Source organism: Rhipicephalus sanguineus, chromosome 11 (assembly GCF_013339695.2).
Source record: "Rhipicephalus sanguineus isolate Rsan-2018 chromosome 11, BIME_Rsan_1.4, whole genome shotgun sequence".
NCBI lineage: Eukaryota > Metazoa > Arthropoda > Arachnida > Ixodida > Ixodidae > Rhipicephalus > Rhipicephalus sanguineus.
In genome coordinates this window covers 59,129,308-59,154,770 of record NC_051186.1, presented here as the reverse complement: position 1 = coordinate 59,154,770, position 25,463 = coordinate 59,129,308, and the positions used below count along the sequence as shown (strand labels likewise).

Here is a 25,463-nt window from a genome sequence, read left to right as displayed (position 1 = left end):
GCTTTACTGCATTTACCATATTTCAAGTTTTGTTAGCTTTATTTCTATTTTGTATTTTTTAGTTTTCATATGTATATTGAATATGTTACTCTAATGCTTTATTTTGGTTGTTTGCATACTTTGCTGTTCCTGTTTATCTTTGTCATAAATCGGACATCACAGCCCCTTAAAGGGTTACGAGAGAGGGCGCTCCCTCGTCCACTCTGTGCGGTATCTATAGTCGGGTACAACTTTAGAAAAAAGGAGAGGCCGCGCCCATATGACCGAAGCGCGGCAGCCGATTGCCTCCGCGGCAAAGAAATAGTCCCGCTTCTTCTCCTTGAGCGGAGGCACCGGCCGTCCGGCTCGTGACGTCAGTCTAGAGCGCGCGCCCATTGGTGGAAGCGCGTGTGCATCCGCCTTTGAGGTGCAAATGCCGCTTTTTTCTAAAGTTGTACCCGACTATATCTGCGTTTAATCCCTGAGAGTGTTACCAGCGCCACTCGTAGCTAAGGCGGCGAGTGTGAAACACTATTTTTGCCAGAAAGCGTCACGAGGCAGGACGAATCCCTTGCTATGAAAGTGCGAAAGAAGAATAGTTCGAGAGACTCAGTTATTTGTTAGAAACCCAACAGCCAATTAAGCCAAATAAAACATTGGGGACATTATTTGTGGCTTTTTTCACTGCAATTTAATAATTATAACCTATATTCAAAGAAATCCAAGTAGACGAAAAAGCACCCTTTCCATCGGTGGGATCCGAACCCGCAACCTTTTAATTACGGCGACGATTTTGCGCTTCCTAACACTCCCAGGGATCAAGCTCACGTAAATACCCAACAAAGTGGACGAGGGAGCGCCCTCCTTCGTAGCTTGATTGTTAGAGCATCAGGCGCTTAATGCGAAAGTTGTGGGTTCGAATCCCACAGAAAGAAAGTGTGCTTTTTCGTCCCATTTAAGTCCTTTCAATTTAGGTCATATTCATTACACTACAGTTAAAAAGATTAACAAATAACGTACCTATGCTTTCCTTGGCTTGATTGTTGGCTTTCTACGAGCCCCTAGAACAATTCTTCTTTCCTCTTAAAGAATGCGGGTCGATGAAGCTAGGGAGGAAATTTTCCTTTAAAATTAAATTCTTGGGTTTTACGCGCCAGAACCACGAAATGGTTATGAAGCATGCTGAGTGTGGGATATCAGTTTTAGTTTTAACTACCTTGATGGAAACATGTCATGGCATTTCGGCTACAAGAGAACTGCAGGCCGGTCTAGGAAAGACCATGCCGTTAAAGAGGTGGTGTCACCAAATTTTGAGGCTATAAAAAGCCTGCTGTAGGCTTTCTCTGTAAGCAAGGACGCTCAGCACGAAGTATTGCACGCAGCAAACGTTTAGAATATATTTTAATTTACTTCCAAAGTCTGTAAAAATGCTCATTCTCGCGATCGAGACCCATCGCTAGCGCTACTGACACCGACGTCACTGTGCAGGAAGCGTAACGAAAGTTTCACTGACGTCACACCACATTAGAGTGACGTGCAATGAGCGGTGACCTACACCTCCGCTGCACCGGGCCAGTGAAGAGAGCATCAGGCCATCCCCTGTGAACTGCTCATTTTTTCTGAGCTTATTGCCGAAGTAGCCAATCTTGCTCGCGTTTTGCAAAGTGCTTCGCGTGAATAATTTTTCATTACAACACATAGCATACAGGTAATCGTTGGCGACAATAAAACCGTTTTTATGATGTTTAAAATCATCTGAGGACTTTTCAGAACCGGCCTGAACACGAGCTTTTCTATTACTCTTCCAATGATGTCGATATTAGTGCTGTGAAGCTCAACTGAAAAAAAAAACTGGGTCGGGAACAGACTTGTACGCATTAAAGTGAAAGGGCGTCAGCGATTACAATTACCTTTTAAAAAAAACTAACGGATTACCGAGAAAAAACTGAAAGCTAATCGATTACTCAACAAGGTGAGGTAGCGGGCTATTTGGTTTTGCATAATTGTTAAACTGTGGTAAAGTTACAGGTACATATTTTTAGGGAGGACGCCACAGAACAAAAGCTTGAAAAGCGCGAACTTTCAACTCGATTTGTTGAAAAGGCATCAAGTTATATGAACATGAGCAAATGGGTGCAAAAGGGAGCTCTTTAAATATTTTTTTTCTTATTTTTAAATTATATATATATATATATATATATATATATATATATATATATATACATATACATACATATATATATATATATATATATATATATATATATATATATATATATATATATATATACATATACATACATATATATATATATATATATATATATATATATATATATATATATATATATATATATATATGTATATATATATATATATATCCTTGCCGTGCGTAATACGCAGTCTCAGCGCCACGTCCTATCACGACGAAACGAATTTTCACGCACGTCGCAAATGTTAGGGCACATTCGGAAAATTTTCACAGCAAATGTGTGGAACGAAAACGGAAAAGTGAAATTTGTGACCGGGACGGAATGTCCAACGAGACGGAATGTCCAAACCGAGACTGAATGTCCAACGAGACTGTATGTCCAACGAGACGGAATGTCCAGCCGAGACGGAATGTCCAACGAGACTGTATGTCCAACGAGACTGAATGTCCAACCGAGACGGAATGTCCAACGAGACGAAATGTCCAACGAGACTGAATGTCCACTATTGGACATTCAGTCTCGTTGTACATTCCGTCTCGTTGGACATTCAGGCCGCAAGCGCTCCCCTCCCCCTTCTCTTCCCCTGATCTTCCCGCGTCGCACTTTTCTTTTATCTTTGGTCTTGGTTCCGACCTATTCTAGCCCTCTCTGTGACACGTCTTTCAGAGCTCTCGTCACAGACGTCTTTCCGGCAGCTGACACGGAGGGGCAGCTGAAAGCGAAGACTGCCGTAAGGTGATGCCGTATCGCTGCGCTGTTTGTTTATATACCTACTCCTCTCGCGGTGATTTCTTCGTCTCTCGGTCGTCTTGCGTTGTACGTGTTTTAGCCGTTTTATATATGCGTCTCATCGGGAAAGCTGGCGGCTGTATACGCGCATCGCTGCGGGTGGCAGACCTTGAGGTCGACCGTTTTTCGGTGTTTTTGCAGCGCGTACTTTCGATTCCCAGCCGCTATTGGGCGTCGAAGCCTTTCGAGCGGTTCTTCCTTATTTTGCCAACGTTTCTGCGATGTTATTGGAGCCGCGGAGAAAAAAAAACAGCGTTTCGGCATGTCGAGCCCGCGTTTCAGAGGGGAAGTGGAGAGGGGGAAGTGAGAGAGGGGAAGGGGGAGAGGGAAAGTGGGAGAGGGGGTGAGTGGAGAGGGTTCGCGCGTGCGCATTAGGGGCAATCACGCCGCACACCACCACCGGATTGAACTACGCCATAAGATGATGCTTCGCATCTAAAAGATGTGGGCACCTTGCACTAGTGGTGCAAGACTGGACTAAAAGCGGAGCTTGTGGCCGACCTAGATTATTAGCAAGGTCTTAATTAGCGCAATCCTAATTAGCATGGCATTATTTACCATAATACTAATTAGCATGACTTTAATTAGCAAGGTCCCCCTCTCTCTCTCATTTCTCTTCCATTTATCTGCTCGGTGCTTCTCTTTTGTTTTTTTTGTTTTTTTTTTTTTCAAAACGCACAGACATTGAAGGAATGCCTGCATCGCACATCCATCGCGTCAAACTGAATAGATGTACTGGCCACATGCCAAAAATATACTATAACTATTCCTCATTTCTCGAATGTATGTCGCCAAGAGCAAACTGTCTTCACTTATACTCAATCCTAAGATGATGAAGAGGGCGAAGAGAGCGCGCCGGCCGAGTTACTGCGTTGCACGCGCAGCTTAGTTTTCTGTGGTCACTCGAAACGGCGGAACGAAAAGCTTAAACAGCTCAGCTGTAAAAAAGCTATGGTCAATTTTAATTGTGCAGCCTGAGATCGGTGTTCTGCTTTGTGTAGCGCCCGTGCGCAATATTGAAGATGTTCGTGGCATGCTAAATAGATCATTTAAAAAAAATGTTACTTGTGGCACGAGCACCGAGTGACACTGAGTCAACTCTGGTTGTATTTGCATATTGGAAGCGAGGCCCCCTTGCGAAGCAACGGTCACGACGCACAGAAGAAAATTCGGCTGTTGTTACACTCTTGTAACGCAAGAACGAGGAAGCCTAGCTGACTGCACTCGTAAAAGACACACGAGCCTCGATGAGCAAATATACGTGTTTTACATTAAGTCGGCACTTGGAACGCCTCGCGGGAACGATTTCGTATTTCCGTGTCTTTTTCAAAGGTGTAAATTTTAGCAAAGTACTCACTACTCGCCTGCAAGGCGATACGCGCACTTACGTAGATGCACACTTTGTTGATGCTGACGCTAATGATGACGACGATGATTAATTACGGCTGAGTTCCTCGTAATTATGGCTGAGGCCTTTAGACAGCGGGGCATACATTGACACGCCGCTAAGGAAGGCAGTTGCTCCGCGCGCTCATAAAGCGAAGCCTTAGATGCCTCATAGAACGCGAAAATTGACCGTCGGCATCGGCGGCGTCAGCAAGAGTGATGCGAAATATCATCCTTACGTGATAGCACCATGTGACGTCACAGATCGTCAAAATTTGTGAAGTCACACAGTGCGATGTCACGTCACGACGCTATCGCGTGACGTCGTCGCTTGGTCAAAGGAGGGACGATCACGGAGGCTATTCAAAACAATGTAAGGTGCAGAAAGCTTGCAACGCCTCCGATCCTGGAGACAGTGCGAAACCACGTTAGGTGCAGAGAAAGCTTTGAAAAAAGATAAGGGACCCTGTGAGTTTTAGAGTGTCGATACGGCTGGCATTCGAGAGCGGCTTTAACCTTCTTTCTCTTTCTTCTCCCTTCTCTCTAATACCTCCTCCATACACGCCCCCCCCCCTCCTCCCCCCGCGTTCACTACTGTTGAGGTGTCCGCCACGAGAAAGACAGTTACTAGGTGCCCTTTTGTACTTCCTAATCAGAAATCACTGGCCATCTTCCCTCACCCCCCCCCCCCCCCCCCCCCCCGTAGACAAGCAGTCCTGTCTAAACGTCGGCTCCGGCATATTCGGGGTTTGTGTCTTCTCACACTCGAAAGAAAAAAATGTTATTCCCAAACTTCGTTGAGGCCATGTCTACTTCGGCAATCACAGCAGCGCTTTTGGAAAAGAAGCGCGGGTATTAGTTCTGAGAATAGTTTCACAAATGAACGCATCTGCAGTAGTTATATGGCCTCTGTGATGTGTGCTGTGAGCGAAATATAACACGTGCCTCGTTTCCACGCTGTCAAATTTAATCTCTTCCCATTTTGTTTTTTCGAAGGAGACGAGGGTGGACGGATGGATGGATGGATGCAAAAAACCTTATATCGGAAAAATTAAAGCGGCATTTACACTGCAAAAGTGACCTTTTAGAGGGTACTTTTCGAAAAGCGAGTTCGTATAAGTTTGAAAACCTATCTCGAGAACGTATACGCCTAAATGGATTCCCACAGCAAAGCCCCTAACGACCACGCGGTGAGAGGATAAAAAGAAAGATTTCGCGTTGCTTCGTAAATTCTAAAGGTCACTCTTCCAGGTCCCACGGGTATGCGCCATCAGCTATGAAGGTGAAAAAAAAAAAAAGAAAAGACAGAACGAATCGAAACGCTATATGTTCTTTTACTTGCTTTTTTTTTTGGGGGGGGGGGGGGGGTAAACTATGTTTTTTCCTCTTTTTTTTGCGCTGCAGAACCTATGAAACTGGAGCAGCCACAGGGATATAAACATCAACCTCTCCACAGCAAGCCAGCTAGAAGCGAACAGAAAATGTGTGGGCGAGATGGGTACAGAGTAAATTTAAATTCACTCACCCGTCGCATCGCCAGCGATCTCAATTACGCACGCGTGCGGCATAAAGTGCCTACACGTGTTCTTTCCTTTCTTTTGTTAATGTTCCTTTTTGGATCCGGTCCCACGCACGTTTTGAAGTGCGTGTAGTCGTCTACTGCATCGCGACTCCCACGCCATCGAGTACGGCATGTTACGGGCGTTCTCCCTTGCACACGTTTAAACTCGAAACAAAAGGTTGTACATGTACATTCTTCATGTAATACGCACCGACCAGCCCAATCAAGCACACTGCTCATACATTTGCCTATTAAGAATAAACGAATGATTGAATGAAGTATAACTTCTTAATAAGGTTAACGATTTAAAATCACGAAATAATGAGTGAATTCACGGCGGAATGAAATACAAACTTCAAACACACAAATCCGTTTACAAAACAACGTGAACGAATGAATGCGAACGCTGCGGATCTCTCCCGCGAATGTAACACGATACCGACACACACACACACACACACACACACACACACACACACACACACACACACACACACACACACACACACACACACACACACACACACACACACACACACACACACACACACACACACACACACACACACACTAGATAGATAGATAGATAGATAGATAGATAGATAGATAGATAGATAGATAGATAGATAGATAGATAGATAGATAGATAGATAGATAGATAGATAGATAGATAGATAGATAGATAGATAGATAGATAGATAGGCAACTAGTTACGTGATTAGTTACGTGATGTTATGTGATTTTAGTCACGTGACTAGTGTTGCGTTATGGTACGTTATTTTGGTCACGGGACTGACTAGTTCTTACGCGATTTTAGTCGCGTGACTAGATGTTACGTGGTGTTAGTCACGTGGCTAGAATAGATAGATAGATAGACATCCACCCCAGAAAAGTCATAAAAGGTGCCTCAAGCATTTCATCAATCTCGTTCCGCTCTGTTGATATTGAACAGAATTTTGTAAGAAATGCTCTTTCGAAGAGTTTCGTTATCATCAGGGAACGACGGCTCCCACGCGCTGCAACGTCGCTTTGATGCGAATCAAGGTTACGAGAGCCCAACGACGCAATACGTTCTTTCACTAGTTCCTCCTTGCTTCTCTCTTTCTCTCTTTTCACCGGTTTCATTTCGTACAGAAGAATCAACCGAGGTGAATAAAAGAACGCGTTTCCATGACATTCCGTGGCTCCATTCGCGGGACGAGACACAGCAGCGCCGAGAGGAAAACAAAAGGTCTTCATCTTTAATGCGGCGCGCACTCGTTGGGGGCCTGATTGCATCGCAACCACCGACGCGGCAATCCTTTGTGTTCGCGTACGCAGCGCAAACGCTTTTCCGCGATGCTCGCAGCAGCGTGAACAAAGTGCCAGCTGTGCGTTTCGTAAGGTCGTGTACTATGTAAAACCACGTACAGCCGCGTATTGTTACAACTTTCTTTCAGTGCGAATGTGCGAAAGTACCTTAAGAGATTTCGAGGATGCCGGGAAAGAACGCTATAGGCTTCAGTTGTATGCAGTGGGGGAATGGAAAGGCATAGCAACGTAACTCGCAATCATGTAAAAAGGTTAGGCATGGAAGCATGGACGTAAGACAGGATAACCGCACAAAACGCTTGTGTTGTCTCGTCCTTTTTCGCTCGTGTGCGTGTTTGCAATATTTTCTTTTACGATGAGCACTTACCCACCTACCCTATAAGAAAAAAAGCGTCCTTTGACTCTTTTTGGAGAGTTCTGGCTTGCGACGTATATGACTCTCTTTAAAGAGGCACGTCAAATCTCTTTGGGGGCCAATATACTCTCTTTTGAGAGTCGTGTGACTCACAAGAGAGCTAACGTACCCCATTAAATAGAGTCACATACGTGGGAAGTCAGGACTACCCGAAAGGATCGAGTCACACACACTCTTCTTTAGAGTGTAGCTGAACTTTCTGTCGTTCTATTCAGGATGTTCTGTTTTAAAGGAGTTTTAGTTTATTTGTTACGCCATCCATTGGAACCCACAAGTACAAACAACAACACATTATGTGGGAAAATAAAAGTTGTAAGATGCGTTTGAGGACAAGCCCTTTGTGGAGGAAAGTGCAACCACACGTGTACAATGAATGAATGAATGAATGAATCAATCAATCAATCAATGAATCAATGATTATTTCTAGCGAAATACAGGAAATTGGCCTCGATCTAAAACCTACAACGGTAGCTTGAGAAGCGCACGAGGCCCACGTGAATGGCAATGCATGGTAAAATACATTGGGCATGTATAGGACATGTCATGAGCCACCTGATATTTGGCCTCGGAATGACCTCGCACTAATCTGACGTCGATAAGCGTTGCGCCTTGCTACCGCTATGCAGGACGCTATCAATGCGCGGTTTCGGTTATATGGGCGAAATTACTTCTGCATCTCGCTATAGCACTCAATAACCAGCAGCAAGAGCATTCGATGAAAAAACTTTAGTCCAGGACTCGGCCAGTGTCCCAGGACCCTTTCTTGGCGCAGATGGCGCCGAAAGCGTTGTTGCGCACCTCAACGTCCCGGGAATCAGAAAAAAATCTGAGCTCTCATCTCCAGTGCTGAAACAGCTGTCTCTGATTATTTTACACGAGAAGTACGCTGATCATGTGCATGTTTATACTGATGGGTCAACTACCCTCCATTGTTCGTCCGGAGCAGTAGTCGTCCCAGCGAAAGCTATCAGCGTCACTTTCAAGACAGACCACCCAACGACATCAACAGCAGCAGAACTTGCCGCTCTTCGCGCTGCACTTTGTGTAGTCAACCGTGAACAGCCCCAACGATGGTCAGTCTTCTGCGATTCGAAGGCAGCCCTGCAATCTTTGCTATCAGCCCTGCGACACGGACCATACGAGCAGTTGGTCTTCGAGGTTAGATATCTCCTCCATACTTCGTTAGAGAAAGGACACCACGTGACATTTCAGTGGCTGCCAAGCCACTGCGGCCTGATAGGCAATGAAGACGCCGACAATGCTGCTCGATCAGCTCTTCAAGGTGACAGGATCGAGACAATACCCCTATCAAGGACCGATGCTGCTAGCCAACTTCGAGTGCCTGCACAAGAAATGACTTCCTCCACTTATAATACAGCAAGCAGACTGCACAACCACCACCGCCACTGCCCGACCAATCTGCGTCTTCAGACACCTACGGGATTACGCCGAAATGATGCCACTCTGCTTTGCCGTTTATGGCTAAGAGCGGCTTTCACAAAGTCATTCTCCTTTCGAATCCAAATGGCTGACAACCCGTTTTGTGATAACTGTGGTAGCGAGGAGACACTACAGCACATCTTCTGCGACTGTCCTCGCTACAATGCGCAGAGAAAATCCCTCGCAGTCGCTCTTGCTCGCATAGAACCCAGACCGATGACGGCAGGAACCATTCTGGAATGTCGTCCTGATAGGTCATCGCGGGTGAAGGCGACGAAGGCAGTGCTCAAGTTCTTGAGGGCATCAGACCTGCACCGTCGGTTATAGACTAACGTCGTTATGATGACCGTGAGATGTGTGTGACTTCTTGTGCGTGCGTGCTCTCCTTCTCTCTCTCTCTCTCTCTATATCTCCCCCATCCCTTCCCCCAGTGTAGGGTAGCATACCGGTCCTTCTAGACTGGTTAACATCCCTGCCTTTCCTTTCTCTCCGTCTCCTTCCTTCCTTTAAGGACAACCGGGCTTAGAGACAGACTTCAAGCAGCGTCGCAAATCTACCTTCTTTTTCTTTTATTTCTTTTTTTTTTGTAGCGTCTCTTTTCTATTCCCTTTCATTCCCCCTTTCCCCAGCGCAAGGTTGCCATCCATTCCAACAACTCGCTAACCTCGCTGTCTTTCCGCCTGTTTCTTTCTTTCTTCTTTCGTCGAGGACACGACATAAACGGTCAGGACGACTAACTGTCGCGCCTGCGAGGCATGATTTTACTTTTATTTTTTTCTTAGCTGCGTCGCTAAACGAAACTACGCTCACCTCTAGCTGCTGCACTAGCCTGGTGAGTGGTTCCACGCCGTGCTTCTGACAGGACGCCTGGTACGCCTCCAGCAGGTCCTCAGACTTGGAGACGGGAGCTGCTGCGAAAGAGACAAGATACACGCCCACGTTAGAACCGCCTTCTTGTTTCGCATGCGGACGAAACACAGGGACGGCCTTCCCGCCGGCATTGCCGCTATTTCCTGCCCGACCTTGCTTCGACGTCGTGTAATTAATTAATTACCATGAAAGTAACCGACGCGTACACCATGTGCGAAATTGTAAATTCACCGCTTATGCAATGCCGCCCCGAAGGTCAATAAATTGAACTGAATTGAACTGATATAACAAGCCGTGATAGGGTATAATGCCTTGAGTTGGTCTAACATCGCACCTCTAACACGACTTGCGCATAAGTGTATACCTACGCTTTTAGCGCAAGGCATGACTGACTCGATACTTCATTATCTCGACATATCATCATGCCTGAAATCAAGAGTTCGACGGAAACCCGTCTGGTCGGGAAGGAACACGATGAAGGGAACGAAGTGCACCGACCAAATAAATTCTTAAAAGAACACGACGTTTCGGCTTCCATACGGAAGCCTTCTTCACAATCAATTGTGAACAAGGCTTACGTATAGAAGCCGAAACGTCGTTATCTTTTAAGCTTTTATTGTACATCGTCCTCATCATCTGTGTTTGTGTGTGTATATATATATATATATATATATATATATATATATATATATATATATGGGAAAGAAACTCGCGATATGTTGCGCAGCCATCTCCTTCAGGATGACAACGTATGTACAACAAAATAAAAAAAAGACATAGAATAAATAACACTACGCTGCAATTTACCACGTCACTGCAGACTGCGTTAAGGCAATAACACATAAAAGCTATTGTGGCAGAAAACATGTTTATATTTTTCGTTTAAACAAACTTGTTTTCCAGCCAAGCCCGCGAATCACCGCAAGCGTGCCTGAAACACGCATGGCATGAAACACAGACGGAAAAAGAAAAAGAAATTCCCGTTAATATAGAACGGGTTAGTAGCTTCGAAACGTTACAGCGCACACGGACGGTGACAAAAGAAGAAAACACAAGCCACAGCGTTGTGTATTGCGTTTTCTACGCTCTGTCCCCCCCCCCCCCCCCCCCCCCCCCCCCCGTCTGTGTGCGCTGTAACGTTTCGAATATGCGATGCCAACTAGCCCACCAAGCCATCCTCGTGAACTTCAGTTAGTAGCCTTCTTGATGCGTTCCTTTTTTTTTTTTTTCTCCTTTCAAAAGTGAACTGTGCCAAGAACAGTGATGTTAAATGTGTAGAAGAGACTCCGAGGGCATGTGCCACGTCTGTTTTATATATCGTCCGTGTTCTTTTTATTCCCATATACCTCGCAATTCAAGCTGGTTTTGCAGAAAAGGTATATTAAAAATTTTCATTTTTGCACTGTTCCGACTTTAAAAAACGTGAGTATATATATGCATGATATCGAGCGAGCCAATCACGTTGCTTCGCGAGCGGTGCGCTAAAACTTATTCCTATAATGGAGAAGCCGGGGGCTCCCGAATTTCATTTTTGTTTCAATATGCGAATGGGGATCACATTACGTTAGCTGGAAAGCGAGAACGGCGCAGATCCCAGTTGGTTAACGCGAATGATTACAGTCACAACAGAAAAAAAAAGGGAAGAATAAAATGAACTGGAAATGAAAACACTCCCGAGGAGAAACTAGAACTCCCAATCATATCTTTAGTTAGGGAAAAAAACTCGTCTCACTGTATTCTCCAGGTTAGGTTTAGTTTAGCGTCCTTTATTCGGGCTTCATATAGTATGCCACTTGCGGCTGCCGCCTGCTAAAGAGCACAAACTGGGGGAACATATACTACGGAACGAGAATAACCTACAAAGGCTTAACTAGATTACCGTAACTTCCCTTCCATAGTATGCAGAATCCATACGATGTTCAGCGTAGTGCAAGAGCTTATACATGTATATATGCATAAATTAACAAATATGAAGTATGACAAGTATCTAAGAGACGTATTAACAACAACAACAACAACAACAAACACAATGATAACACGCTAAAGCGTCCTAAGCTAACTCGCGTTTATTAATAGAGGAACCCTTATTTGGCAATTTTAAAAACAATTAGAGCAGGCGTATAACATCTTCGCCCCGGTTATCGCATGTCGGTGCGGACCGCGAGGTATTTTGGGTTTTGTGACGTCATGGCTTTTCGCGAGCGAAAACTGGTCGAGCACGGCCGAACACAAGTACGAGCACGGCGCTGCAGTGGTAATTAGTACCACGTGATCAGCCGCTACCCCCTATAGGGTGACTCTATAAGTTACTGTAGAAGAATAAGTGTTTAAGAAGCGCGAATATCTCCTAAACAAAATAATAATAATAATAATAATAATAATAATAATAATAATAATAATAATAATAATAATAATAATAATAATAATAATAATAATAATAATAATAATAATAATAATAATAATGATAATAATAATAATAATAATAATAAAAACTTCAGGCACCATATTCAGTAACTCTGAACCCCTCGAAGATAGACGCCCCTTACAGGAAATGAAAAATTCCGGTCCTGAAATTCATTCGAACCTAGTAATAAAACAATTTAAAATAAAGACACGTTCGTTACACACTACAATGATAACAAGGTAAAAATATTTCTCGCTTGCTGCGAACGAGATTAAGAGAAACATGTGTGCCACCAAGATGTCTGAAAATTATTATGAAGGCCCTACAGTCCCATCTAGAAATAGTCATTTGCTCTATTTTGTCCTATCGTTGAGGCATACGACCGAAATAGTACAAGACGTATACATTATAGAACTACTACACGCAAAAAGAAAAGGACGACACAAACAAGTAAATGAAACAAAAAAGAAGACGTGATGCAAATTTAGCCACGTACGCGTTACATTATGACCGTACTTCAATGCCTCCGCGTTGTCCTTGAAGAAATGGCGTACGGTATTTCAATTAAGGTCCAATAAAAAAGACTATACCAAAACATTAAAGTCGCGAAGATCGCTAGACTTTCTAGAGCATATTCTGCGAGGGATGGGATGCAGACGACCGCGAGCAGACGACAGGATAACTGGTGATCGCGTCAGGATCGCGCAAACAAAAACATAAACTAAACACATAACAGACAGAAAGAGAGAGAGAGAGAGAAAAACTTTATTTGCAAGTGTGTTTGGACCCCCCGGATCCCTGGACCACTGCGCGGTCCTACGCCACGTCTACACGGTCATGCCTCTCACCGCGATGACATCGGCAGCCCGAGTCACCGCAGCAAGTTGCAACGCCGGGTCCCCAGACGAGAGCAGGACCTCCCAGTCCTCCCAGCTGGAGATGGCAGGCTGTCCCTGCGGGGGAGGATCAGCAGGGCAGCCGAAAAGAATATGGGAAAGGGTGGCGTGAGGTTCGCCACACAGGGAACATTCAGGGGAAGTGCCACAGTAGTGGGACAACAGTTGAGGGGAAGGAAGAGTGCGGGTCTGGAGACGTCTCCATAGGATTTGTTGGGAGTGGGTAAGGGAGGGATTTGGGGGAGGGTATGTCCGACGGTTCAAACGGGGTATTTGCGTGAGCTCGGCAAAAGTGTGCGCCCGCTCCTTCGAGAAGCCCGAATCGAGGCTGTCCTGAGCCCGGCGTATTAATCCTCGGGCCAATTTATCGGCAGCCTCGTTTCCGGGGTTCCCTGAATGAGCCGGCACCCACTGGAGTTCTACCATGCGTGGTAAATTTTGCGTGGGGGTGTTCAAGAGAACACCGAAACGGACGGAAGGGTTGACAGCGATGACCGCCGGAGCGGAGCCGAACAATGGAAGGAAGATGCATCCGAGAAAAAAAGCAAAAAAAAAAAACGAGGAGCGAATAAACAAAACAAGCAAACGTAAACGCACGTGGACCGTAGCAAACGACCCCACAGCCCACCGAATGGGAAATGAGTACGCTCCCGCGCGCAACCCGAGAACCAGCGAGAACACACAAAGGAAGCGACTGGCTAGATCGTCTAGCTAGCTAGCTGTTCGGTCCCATTCATCGTGGACGATCACAAACAATCACGCACGCTAGCACGCAATCTCATGAACGCATCGTATGCCTTTCCCCTCTCTCCTCGGCCACTACTACCCGCGCATCAACAAACACACAGCACGCAAGAACAAAACGAAACACACGAAACCAACGAAACACAAGCGCCTGTCGCACGTCCGCGTGTTGTGCAATGCGAGCGCAGCGACGCGTGACGGCGGCCAGCGGCGAAATGGGCTCCGCCCGCGATGATAAATGGGTGCGCCAACGCCGAACAAATGTCGATCGTCTGTAGCGCAACTTATAGACCGTTTTCACGGAGAGGGGGAGCGTAGCCTCGAACCGGTGCATTTTCACCGCTTTCTCTCTCTCCACCTCGTCCGACCGCTGCCGCTGGTGTGTGCAGATTCCCTAGTTTTGCACTGCGTGGTGCGTGAGAGGTCGGCGTGTTTCCATTTTTCGACGCGCTGAAGCAATTGTGCTGCCGCAGATCGAAATGATGGACGAGAACAGGTTACCCAGCTACCACTGCGCTGTGTTCGGCTGCGGCAAGAGCAACGGAAGCCTGAAAGACTGGCAGCCAAGGCATGCGAAGTGCACAATGCTTTTAAATGACTTCGCTTCTCTCAGGTCGTACGCCTTCTTCTCCCGCAAATGGTATATTATATGTGGTGTCTTCACTTATGGCCACATTTTCAAGTAATCAAACCAGCTTGTGATTGTGCTTGGGTGCTGGTACACTTTATCATCATCACCAAAGTTGTTCTCTCATAACGTCAACCTCTCTGATTTCTATGCTACAGCACATGATTTACAATGCCTGCGGCTAGAAAATGTTCCATCTTTGTGCGTGCAATTTCGAGGTTATCGAATTAGCAGCCGCTGCGGTTCGAGGCCACCGCTGCGGTTCGAGGTTATCGAACCGCAGCGGTGGCTTCATGGTTGAGCGTCCGCTTCCAATGCGGGAGGTACCGGGTTCGATTCCCAGTGCCGGCCGGGAACCCACCGGTTTTTCTAAAGGGGTAGAGGAGTACACCTACCTGGCGCTCGGTTGTTAATGGGTACTCATCTCGAAAGGTGGCCCCATAAGGTTCTGCAAAGACCCCTGGGCGCACCTTAAACCACCACAGCCTTGGTGAAATAGTTGAGCATCCGCCTCTGCTGTGGGAGGCAGAGAATTGCTGCCGCCGGGTACCTACCGGTAAAATAGGGACAAGCGCACTTCCGGCCTGGTGCTCGGCAGAACGAAGTTCAAAGTCGCTTGGGAGGGCACCCACCCTGTGGGAAATTGGCGGCATGGGACCGCCAGACCTAAAAATTAAGGTCACCCTCTTTGACCGCAGCGGTGGCTACATGGTTGAGCGTCCGCTTCCAATGCGGGAGGTACCGGGTTCGATTCCCAGTGCCGACCGGGAACCCACCGGTTTTTCTAAAGGGGTAGAGGAGTACACCTACCTGGCGCTCGGTTGTTAATGGGTACTCATCTCGAAAGGTGGCCCCATAAGGTTCTGCAAAGACCCCTGGGCGCACCTTAAACCACCACAGCCTTGGTGAAATAGTTGAGCATCCGCCTCTGCTGTGGGAGGCAGAGAATTGCTGCCGCCGGGTACCTACCGGTAAAATAGGGACAAGCGCACTTCCGGCCTGGTGCTCGGCAGAACGAAGTTCAAAGTCGCTTGGGAGGGCACCCACCCTGTGGGAAATTGGCGGCATGGGACCGCCAGACCTAAAAATAAGGTCACCATCTTTTTTTTTTTTTTTAGCACCAATCTACATCGCAGAAAGGCCCGCATGACAGGTCGTTACTTGGACACGTGCGCTTGTCGTAATGCTTCTCAAATACTCGCCAGAAAACAAACTGACAATAATGTTACCAAAAGCGGGCGCCCTTTCGGCGTATCGCTAGTGGCGGCGGCTCACGCCGAAGCGAACTTACGCCATGTCATGCTTCCAGATGTGCAACAGGCTTATTTTCATTTTATCATCGTGTTGTTTCTACGCCGAATTTTGAGCTCACCCGTAGTACATCTGTTTCTTATCCTTCGCAACGATCAGAGGCCACAAGCTTTTAACTACGACGGCGACACGAATGAACACAGGCATCGGTGTTTGTGCTCCTGTCGTTCCATGAACATTGTATTGCGACGTGCTAAGCGGAACCAAATGGTCTGTTAGGGATTAGAGTTACGTTTAACTTGCATAATCACGGCACGAAAAACCCGAGAGTCATCTGAAACACTAATGCGCGCACCTAGCGCGCAGCCGGACAATGGCCTACGTGTTCGCTCGTCTCCATTTACGTTTCCCGATTACTTCGAGAGTTGTCCTAAATGTTAACGCTCTCGTACAGCACATATTCCAAGAACCACACCGAGGTCAGCTATAACAAAACATACAAAGCAATTGCCAGTTTACAGATGCTGCTTAAGAACTGCATTGACATTCTACTCATCGTCAGCGCTGCTGCGGGAACGTCTCGTGGGCCGCCGCTGCTTGCTGTTTCAGCCATTTCGAAGCTGACAGCTAAGCGATTATTTACCAGCGCCTTTACACTCGCGAAGCGTTGCTCTGTTTTGCCCGTGTACCGCGAAGAACAGCGATAGCTTGTGAACTGAGCGTATACGCTGCATACGCCGCCGCGGAACCCCACACACCGGAAGGGCGGCGAAACATCGCAGACGCTAGACGGCGCTGCAGCGGTGGCGAGCTTTAAAAATGGCAGCCTCCTTGTGAAATTGGTGTATAGAGTTCCCTGATAACACACTAGAGGGAAATCTGGCGCTAGTGTCCATGGGAGCTGCAATGCATGGCCCTTCAGTTAGATGGCAACGATGGGCAGTATTGTACATGGATTTGCCTAAGCTTTGTTCTTTCTGCTCCGTGTGGCCTGCAGCCGCTTTGTCTCAGCACGAAGTTCAGCAAAAGTTCAGCAGTTCCGCTTCACCAACTTCACACATGCAGGTTGACCAATTCAAATCAGCTCGCAAGGTTCCCAGCGAGCCATTCTTCTAACCGAAACAAGAGACGAAACACCGCAATAAACAAAGCCACAAGTGCGTTCCAAGCCGCAAGCACGAAGACTAGGCTAATCCGTGTACTACCCCATGGAGGAAGGAAAAACTAAGGAGAGGCCCTATCGTATCCCAATGCATTGCGAAAAGTGTGGCGGAAGTGACGTCAGATTTATGGGGCAAACAAACCGGTATGGGGCAAACAAAACAGCAGACGCCCCGCGGCGTGCTCTCCGCGGAGGTTCGCTTCTGCTCGAATCTGTAGTCCCGGCGTAAACTTAGCGCGTATTGTGCGGTTCGCACGCAGTAAAATGTTGCAAGCAGACGTTTACCAGGCTGTTCGTGCGTGGCAGGCCCGAGCGCTGCGTGCTGAAATTCTTCGTGGAGCGTTTTTGTGCAACAGTACAGAAAGTACCGGTACGTGCCGTATTCAAAAACATTCAGCCCCTGCCTTATCGTATTCGAACTCACCTGGCAGTGACTTACGCGTTCTGCTGGGCGTTAGGCCTTTCTTTTCCTTTCTCGTAGCCCGATTTCCAGATCTATTGCCCGATTAGCGGTTCTTTGTTCGTGCATATGGAGTAAGCGTAGTAGCTATTCGGCGCAACGCCAACCTAGTTGACGTAACTTCACGTCGAAAAAAGGACACCGCTGTATTGTATACGCGACCGTGCACGTAAAGTTTGTAATTCCAGTGCGCACACAACACAAGCACGCAGCGAGCGCACACCGCACAATACATACATCACGTAGTCCGATAACAACAACAAAAGTTTATTGCCCTTTCGTTTGAACGACACAGCCTCTAAAACGTACGATGCCTTCAGCGCATGGTATGTACGGCGCGTCAGACGCCAAAAACAAAATTTCACGTGTGTTCCGAGTTGACAGAATGAGTAACAAGCAACAGAGCGCACATCCGAGATCTTCGCACGCAAATACCATGCCTTAGTGATCAGTAATGAAGCGAACGTATACGTACACATGAAAAGTGACACCCGGTACTGTCCGCAGTGCACGCGATTTGCACAGGGTATACGCAACAGCTGGGCATTGCGAAGCTTTCCTAAAGAACACACACAAAGAGCAGCAAGCGTGCTTGCACGGCGAAAAACAAACAAACAAAAAAAGGCTGCACAGTTTCGCGATGCGCGCATGCGCTTGCAAACGTCGCGACGGAAATCGCGAAATGTTTCGCTGCGCTTTCGCTAGGAGGCGATGCGGGTGTTTGCGATGTGGAGGCTTCACGAATGTGACGTCAGGGCCTCTCCTTAGTATTCCTTCCTCCATGTACTACCCCATCATTCCCACGATGGCTGAACGGACGCAGCGCCAGAGTCACCTCTAGTAAATATCGTGGGAAACTATGGCGCAACCTACGGCGCGCGTGGCCTCGGAGATCTGCGTAAGGGAAAAATTTGGCGGCTACTCGCCGAGGCATTTCTTGCACGCCGATGCTAGTAGGGTATATCGGTGGACACAACCGGAAGCCATCCAGGGCCTGTATTTGTAAACACTGAATGGTGGATGTGCGAATGGTAAATTTTAGAATCGAATACGAATGTGTATACCAACTGAATTCTATTCGAACAGTTTTCGAATATTAAGGCAGCCATTTTCAATACGGTTCTATAATCCAACAATATTTTACTTGGAACAAATATTCAGAAACATGGACAAAGGAACCTTACGATGAACATTAACCGACAAAAATGCTGGAGTAATCTAAACTGAGGGAAGCTCTTATAAGCAGTGCCAGCCTATGCGAGATATTTAGTAAATGCAGGTTCAAATACAGCAGTTACTTCAGACTCAAGGCGGCACTTTGACACCATCTTTTAAATTAAGCTGACGCACGGTCGGTCTGGAGGCACTCGCTCGCCCCTTGCCCTTAATAAAAATTAAACAATGTTTCATGAATCAACATTATGAATTTCATGATGAGCATAGCAGATTGAGGACACTTTCGCCCCGACGACACTAGCTTTTTAAACAGGAGCACGTTCATCTGTGATTATTACAGTATCGATAGTCCCGCAAAAGCTCGGGGGGGTATGTTGTCCAATAAGTGAAACAAGAAAAGTGCTCTCTCGATGTTCCAATGTTTTGTTCCTTTGGAGTTTTTCCGTCAGTGCTAATTATTCGAAAATATTACTCGAGTACCGAATCGAATAAAACACTATTCGATTTGTTATTCGAGATCTTCGAATATTCGCACATCCCTGGCGAGAGGGTGTCAAGGTATCAGAGTTGCCAGATGCTACCGAGCTAATAAGCAAATAATCATCACGAAGCAAGCCGAAAAAAAGAAGCGACGCGACTTTCGCGAAGAGGCCCAAAAGAAGCGGAAATTTAATCAATTTTCCCATTCTTGAAAATATTTCTAATTATACTAAAAAATCAAATACGAAAGGGAGTTGAAAGAACCACTGCCATTATTTCGTACAGCTAAAATATGCGCAACTACACATATAAACGAAATCACATATTTACGTTTTACCATTGTCTCCGTGGTAGTCTCCATTCGGTTGAATGCACGTTTGCCAGTGCATGATTAACGTTACTTGTTGATTCCGCCAACGTATGTTTGACTTCAAACACTCAACTACACAAAGTCATCGACGAACGCGCTATTCGTGAACGTGAGGATCACTAAAATAACTATATTTCGCAGTAGAATGCAAATAAGCCCAAAAAACGCGACAAGCGACTGGAAAATTCAACAAGTGACTCGACGAAAAAAGAAGCCCAAATCTGCTTAGTATAAGCGGAACTGGCAACCCTGCGAGAGAGAGAGAGAAAGAGAAACTACTTTACTAGGAGGTGCAAGGTGCAGTAGTCGAGGGTTAGGGTTGCCTCCGATTTTTAGATGCGAAGTATCTTATGGCGGAGTTCAATCCGGTGGTGGCGGTGGTGGTGGTGTGCGGCGTGACCACCCTTACAGCGCATGCGCATACCCTCTCCACTTCCCATCTCCTCCTCTCTCCACCCTCTCCCTTCCTCTCTCCCTTTTCCCCTCTCCCCTTTCCCTCCCCCCTTTCTACTCTTCCTCTGAAACGCGGGCTAGACATGCCGAAATTCTCTCCTGCGCAACGATGCGATGAGCACCAGCGCATTGGCGTCCCCTCCCCCTCTCTCTCCTCTCCTACGCTGCCCCCCTCTCGCACGCCTGCCGACTGCGTTCCCCCCTCGCCCTGTGAGAATTAACGGCCAGGCTAGAGGGAAGACAAGGCGCGCGTAGCGTTCCTCTTCGCGTTCCACGACGCGAGGTCGGTAGCATGCCCAAAAAACGCCAACGGAACGCGATCGTGCAAGTGCTCCGGCTTCGCATCGCCTCATGGTCCCCTTTAGCGGGAAATGGTGTAATTTTTCTCACTCTGAGGGGGAAAAAAAACCTCGAGTGAACACCCCCAGCGCGGTATCTATCTGTGGCGATCAGTGACACACCCCGTTCTTTTTCAGGCATATAAATGCTTGCTTCGGGGACTTCATATCAAAAGATGCGAAGGAAATTTGAAGCATAATGCATTTATATTATTTAGATTTCCTTATCCGAGATATATATGCAGAAATGACAGAAAGTTTTGCGGCCACACCAGAGGAAGCACGGCGGTTTCTCAAAGTGTAGGATACGTTCGTATTGCTCATGTGAAAATCGTCTGAACAGTGAACATTTATTAGCCAGAAAAACCCACATAAAAATGATACTCTACGACTAGTTTGCCTTATATGGCGACAGTAACTCCTTGTGGATCACCCCTCATGCACTGCTTTGCCAAGTTTTTGATGCAAAGCATCTTATGGCCGAGTTCTATCCGGTGGTGGTGGTAGATTGTACCAGACTCTAGTGGTGGTGTGCGGCGTGACCACCCTTACTGCGCATGCGCATCCTCCTACCCCTCCTTTCCTCTCCTACAATCCCCCCTCTCACGCGCCTCATTCTCTCCTGCGCAACGCCGCGATAAGCGCATCCGCGTCCCCTCCCCCTCTCTCTCCTCTCCTACGCAACCCCCCCCCCCTCTCGCGCGCCTGTCGACCGCGTTCCCTGTTCGCCCTGTGAGAATTAACGACCAGGCTTTTTTTTTTTTTCAAGTGTCAAGTCAAGTGCTTTATTTTCATTTTTTCTTACATTCATGCTTATACAGATATCTGGACCGATAGCCAGGAAAGGCTAGTATCCGGTCCAGTGTTAATAATAAAACATTCAGGTCAGTGCAGTATTTACAGTTAGGTATAAAATTACATATCTTAACAGACAAACAAACGAACAATGGTTTTCACAAGTGCACCCGAATAGTTATTGCAGATATGTTAAAGGTCCTGGTTCGCAAGAAAAAAGAATTTACTACACTGCTTAAAATTACGTGCGGTTTTAACCTCCAAAGGTAGGACATTCCAGATTTTTGTTCCACTAAATTCGATCACTCTTTCACCGTATACATTATAACATTTTGGTAAATTCAGATTGCCTTTTAGAGCATGTCTGGTACTGCGCGTCGGAAAACAGAACACATTACGAGGCTTGAGGGAAGACACGACGCGCGTAGCGTTCCTCTTCGCGTTCCACGACACGAGGTCGGTAGCATGCCCAACGAACGCCAACGGAACGCGATCGTGCAAGTGCTCCGGCTTCGCATCGCGTCATTGTCCTTTTTAGCGGGAAATGGTGTAATTTTTTGTTAATCCTGCACTTAATCCAGTTCCACTGCCGTGAAACCTGAGGAAGTTTTTTCCAACAGCGTAGCACGGGCAACCAAGCGATTCCCTTGGTAATAGCAATTGCGGGCTTGCCGAGGCGGTGGCGCCCTCTCTTCCGCGGCGCGGGCATCAGCCAAACGTTTCAGAGGCGTCTTTCGCGATTTTAGGCAAATTATTGCGATTAAATCTTGGTTATTTCTGTAGTTCATATTATTTTAAACCTTGCTAGTTTATTCTGCACTGGTGTTCAGCATTGTTAGCCTTGCTTGAGGCCTGTATTGACCACTGAGTGACCATGCGACATGAGACAGCGGAGGGACGACAAGCCTGGCCGCTAAAGCGTGTAGCGCTTAAAACGTAGCATCATCATCTCGGAAGACACGTGCCGAAGCCGGAAGCCGAGCCATAGATACAAACGAAACCTGTGTACTAAACATTTATTGAATTCTGTGCTTCTACTTGCCGCAACCGCGATCTCATAGAGAGGCACGCCGCAGTTTGAGACTCCGTACCGGTTTAAAAAGAATCTTAAGTTATTTACCGCGCACCTAAATTTAAAGAGACATTAAACAAGTTAGAACCGCCTAACAATTATTTCAGAACTTCACTGTCTGTAATTTCGTCATCGAATGCCCGTCATCAGAAAAAAAAAAATGAAGCGCAGAATTTCAATTTTGAATTTCGCGCCGAAATTCCAGCGCCTGAATATCCGCGTGACGTCACGGATTTCAGTCTCGGTTTCCACTTGTTCGGTCACAATGGCTTCCCGCAAGTTCTTAATTCTATGGATCCCTTAAAACCTGGTGCAATTAAAGAACTACGTAGCCTAAACTGGCGTAGGCTAAACGGGTTCGACCCCGGCCGCGCCGGTTGAATTTCGATGGAGGCGGAATGCTAGAGGCCCGTGTACTGTGCCGTGTCAGTGCACGTTAAAGAACACCAGATATTATATTATTATCCCTTTAAAGATACACACTTAATTTTTTTTAGATGCACGCCTCCACGACTCTTCGAAGAGATTATAATTATCTTCAAGAGAGAGTATAACGTGTTTCTTTAAAGATAGTTACATACGTGGCATGTCAGGACTTACCAAAAATAAGTAACAGGCAATCTTGTTGCGATTATTATTATTATTATTATTATTATTATTATTATTATTATTATTATTATTATTATTATTATTATTATTATTATTATTATTATTATTATTATTATTATTATAATTACCAACATCATCAACGTCGTCTTTTGTGTAGTTTCTTCTTGGCATTCCTCGATATGACAACTCAGAAGCGCGCAGTTCATCGCAGCACGTGTAAAACACGACTCGCAGATTCGACGTCACTAGGAACACCTCGGCTGTATGCGAGTCACTTCCATAAATTACCTCGGGCGTCTGGGAGCCAGGAATTAGGGCGTGGACACGACGTACTCGCGAAACGCGGACACGTATATAGTCATCTACACTCTTCGCGTAAATTAGCCCCTACACGCACCAGATGCGCATGCGAGGCGACGAGGTATGTTTCGCAAGAACACGGACTACCAGCCCGGCTGACAACAGCAACCGCATACAAGCCCGAGTCCGGCGCATTTAGCGTTGCAAGAATCTCCGCTTCCTCTTGCGCACGCTGACGGCACAGAAGTTTCTGCCAACGCACATATCATTACATGCCCACTATGTGCGTCGTCGGAGGGGAGCAGCTGTTAGTACGTCTTTTCGAGTCTAAAGAAAGCCGATACGCACATGGTTAGGGATTGAGTGCGAAGAGTGTTCAGAGAGGAAATATACCATATAGTAAGATCAAATTCCAATGGTAATGAACATAGGCGTGTGCAGGGATCCCTACACCCCCCTTTATATATATATATATATATATATATATATATATATATATATATATATATATATATATATATATATGAAGAAGCTTTTCCAATGGGCCAAACGTACTTGGGAAGAGAAGAGACACAACTACGCGGTTATCTTAATTTTATTTGCCAACGGTTTCGACCGGTGGACCGGTCTTCGTCAGGGCTTATGAGCAAATACAGCGCTATACGAACATCCAAAATCGTCGTGGTCACTCTTAGTTGAAGGAAAGAAAGGGAGGAAATAATAAATACATACACAGTGCTATGGGGTTGCCCATGGCACTGTATATATATATATATATATATATATATATATATATATATATATATATATATATATATATATATATATATATATATACATACACAGTGCCATGGGGTTGGCCACTGTAGCGGAGCCTATTAGTAATTCTTAGGGTGTCACCAACGATAGCGATTGTTTAAATTCACTTTCACAATTCCCTTTCACGTGCTCGTTTATGTAACTCTCACAGAAAGCTCGACAGATATGATATGCATCTCGATACGGCTGCTGGAACAGAGTTGACACTTCCTCGTTGACCGCGAAGTGACACTTCCGGGCGGGCGTGCGCAGAATGTCGCAGACGTGTGGCGCCTGAAAGGGGGGGGGGGGGGGGTAGTACATGTTTGAGAGTGAGAAGGCGTGAAGAAGAAGGCAAAGAATTTCGGAATCTTGGCAACGCGCGCTTAGAACGCGTTCTTCGTCACACGGCCCGAATGTCTCTTGGCTACACACACAAACACGCAGCTCCATTTATATATACACACACACGCACTCTAGAAGCTGTTGCCGGGCTAACGAAAACGAGGTGTCCTGGAGCCAGAACTGTTCTTGCGCTAAACGCGTTGTTACCGCGCCGCTGGCGTTGCCTGCTGTATACCCCCCACGGTTTTCTGAGCCGTTAGGTATTCATGCCGCTTTTTTACACTTGCAACAGGAGGAGGTCGCGACTTCCGGTTGCCTCCTGGTGTACTGCGCTGAAGAAAACAGGTCTTTCTCGTCCCCGTTTTCTTCTTCGTAGTAGAAAACAGGGACGACGAAGACCTGTTTTCTTCAGCGTAGTACGCTAGGATCAGGGAAGACATGCCATTGTCGTCCCTGTTTTCTTCTGCGCAGTACACCATGCCCTACTGAAAACAAGCCTATATGGTTTCATACAGGACCCATATGTTTTCATACCGGATCCTTAAGAATGAATATAGGATTTACACAAGACTCATATGGGGGTATACAGGACCCGCATAGGACCTATATGGGATCTGTGGGGGTGGTGTGTATGTATGTATGTATATATATATATATATATATATATAACCCATAAAGAGGAGTATAGGGCATTTATGGACTTACCAGATTAAAGAGGACAACCGTGATCGGTCTGTGGGACCCACAAGATTGAATAAAAGACATATATAGGACTTATTAGACCGAATATGGAGGGCACGTACAACATTCCCCTGGGATTGAATGGCCTAAAAAGACCACATGTTCCTCAGCTCAATCGGTTCGCTCTATACGTTCATGAAATAATCAATTTTAATTAGTATATATCATGAAATGCAAGCATATGCTAAAGTATATTGTATATCATTAATCACCAACTTGCCCAACCAATGTGAAAGTAATTACACCAAATCACGTTAACTAGTATTTATGCTGGAATACTCATCCCCATCACCACCAAATTTACGTGCACCGGAAGACATAGATCCGCAATGTACGTAAAATATACCATTTTGCCATCATTAACCTAACGGAAGCCAACACCAGATAGTCAATATTAGTTAGTGCTGATAGCATGCGCGTAAATGTGACTCGTAAAATCACCACGACTCAGGGGCGGCGCCAGAATATTTTTTTCTT

General features: G+C 46.2%; 1 protein-coding gene across 2 annotated transcripts in view; it reads right to left on the bottom strand.

Moving 5' to 3' along the window:
* LOC119373326 (protein phosphatase 1 regulatory subunit 37) overlaps positions 1–25,463 on the bottom strand; it is a 336,232-nt gene that overhangs the window by 126,702 nt on the left and 184,067 nt on the right. Inside the window, exon 2 of one of the 2 annotated variants that reach the window (XM_037643353.2) lies at positions 9,905–10,005. In XM_037643353.2, the coding sequence (XP_037499281.1) occupies positions 9,905–10,005 (101 nt within the window). The remainder of the gene's footprint in view (positions 1–9,904; positions 10,006–25,463) is intronic. The other variant, XM_037643354.2, reaches the window with a different exon arrangement.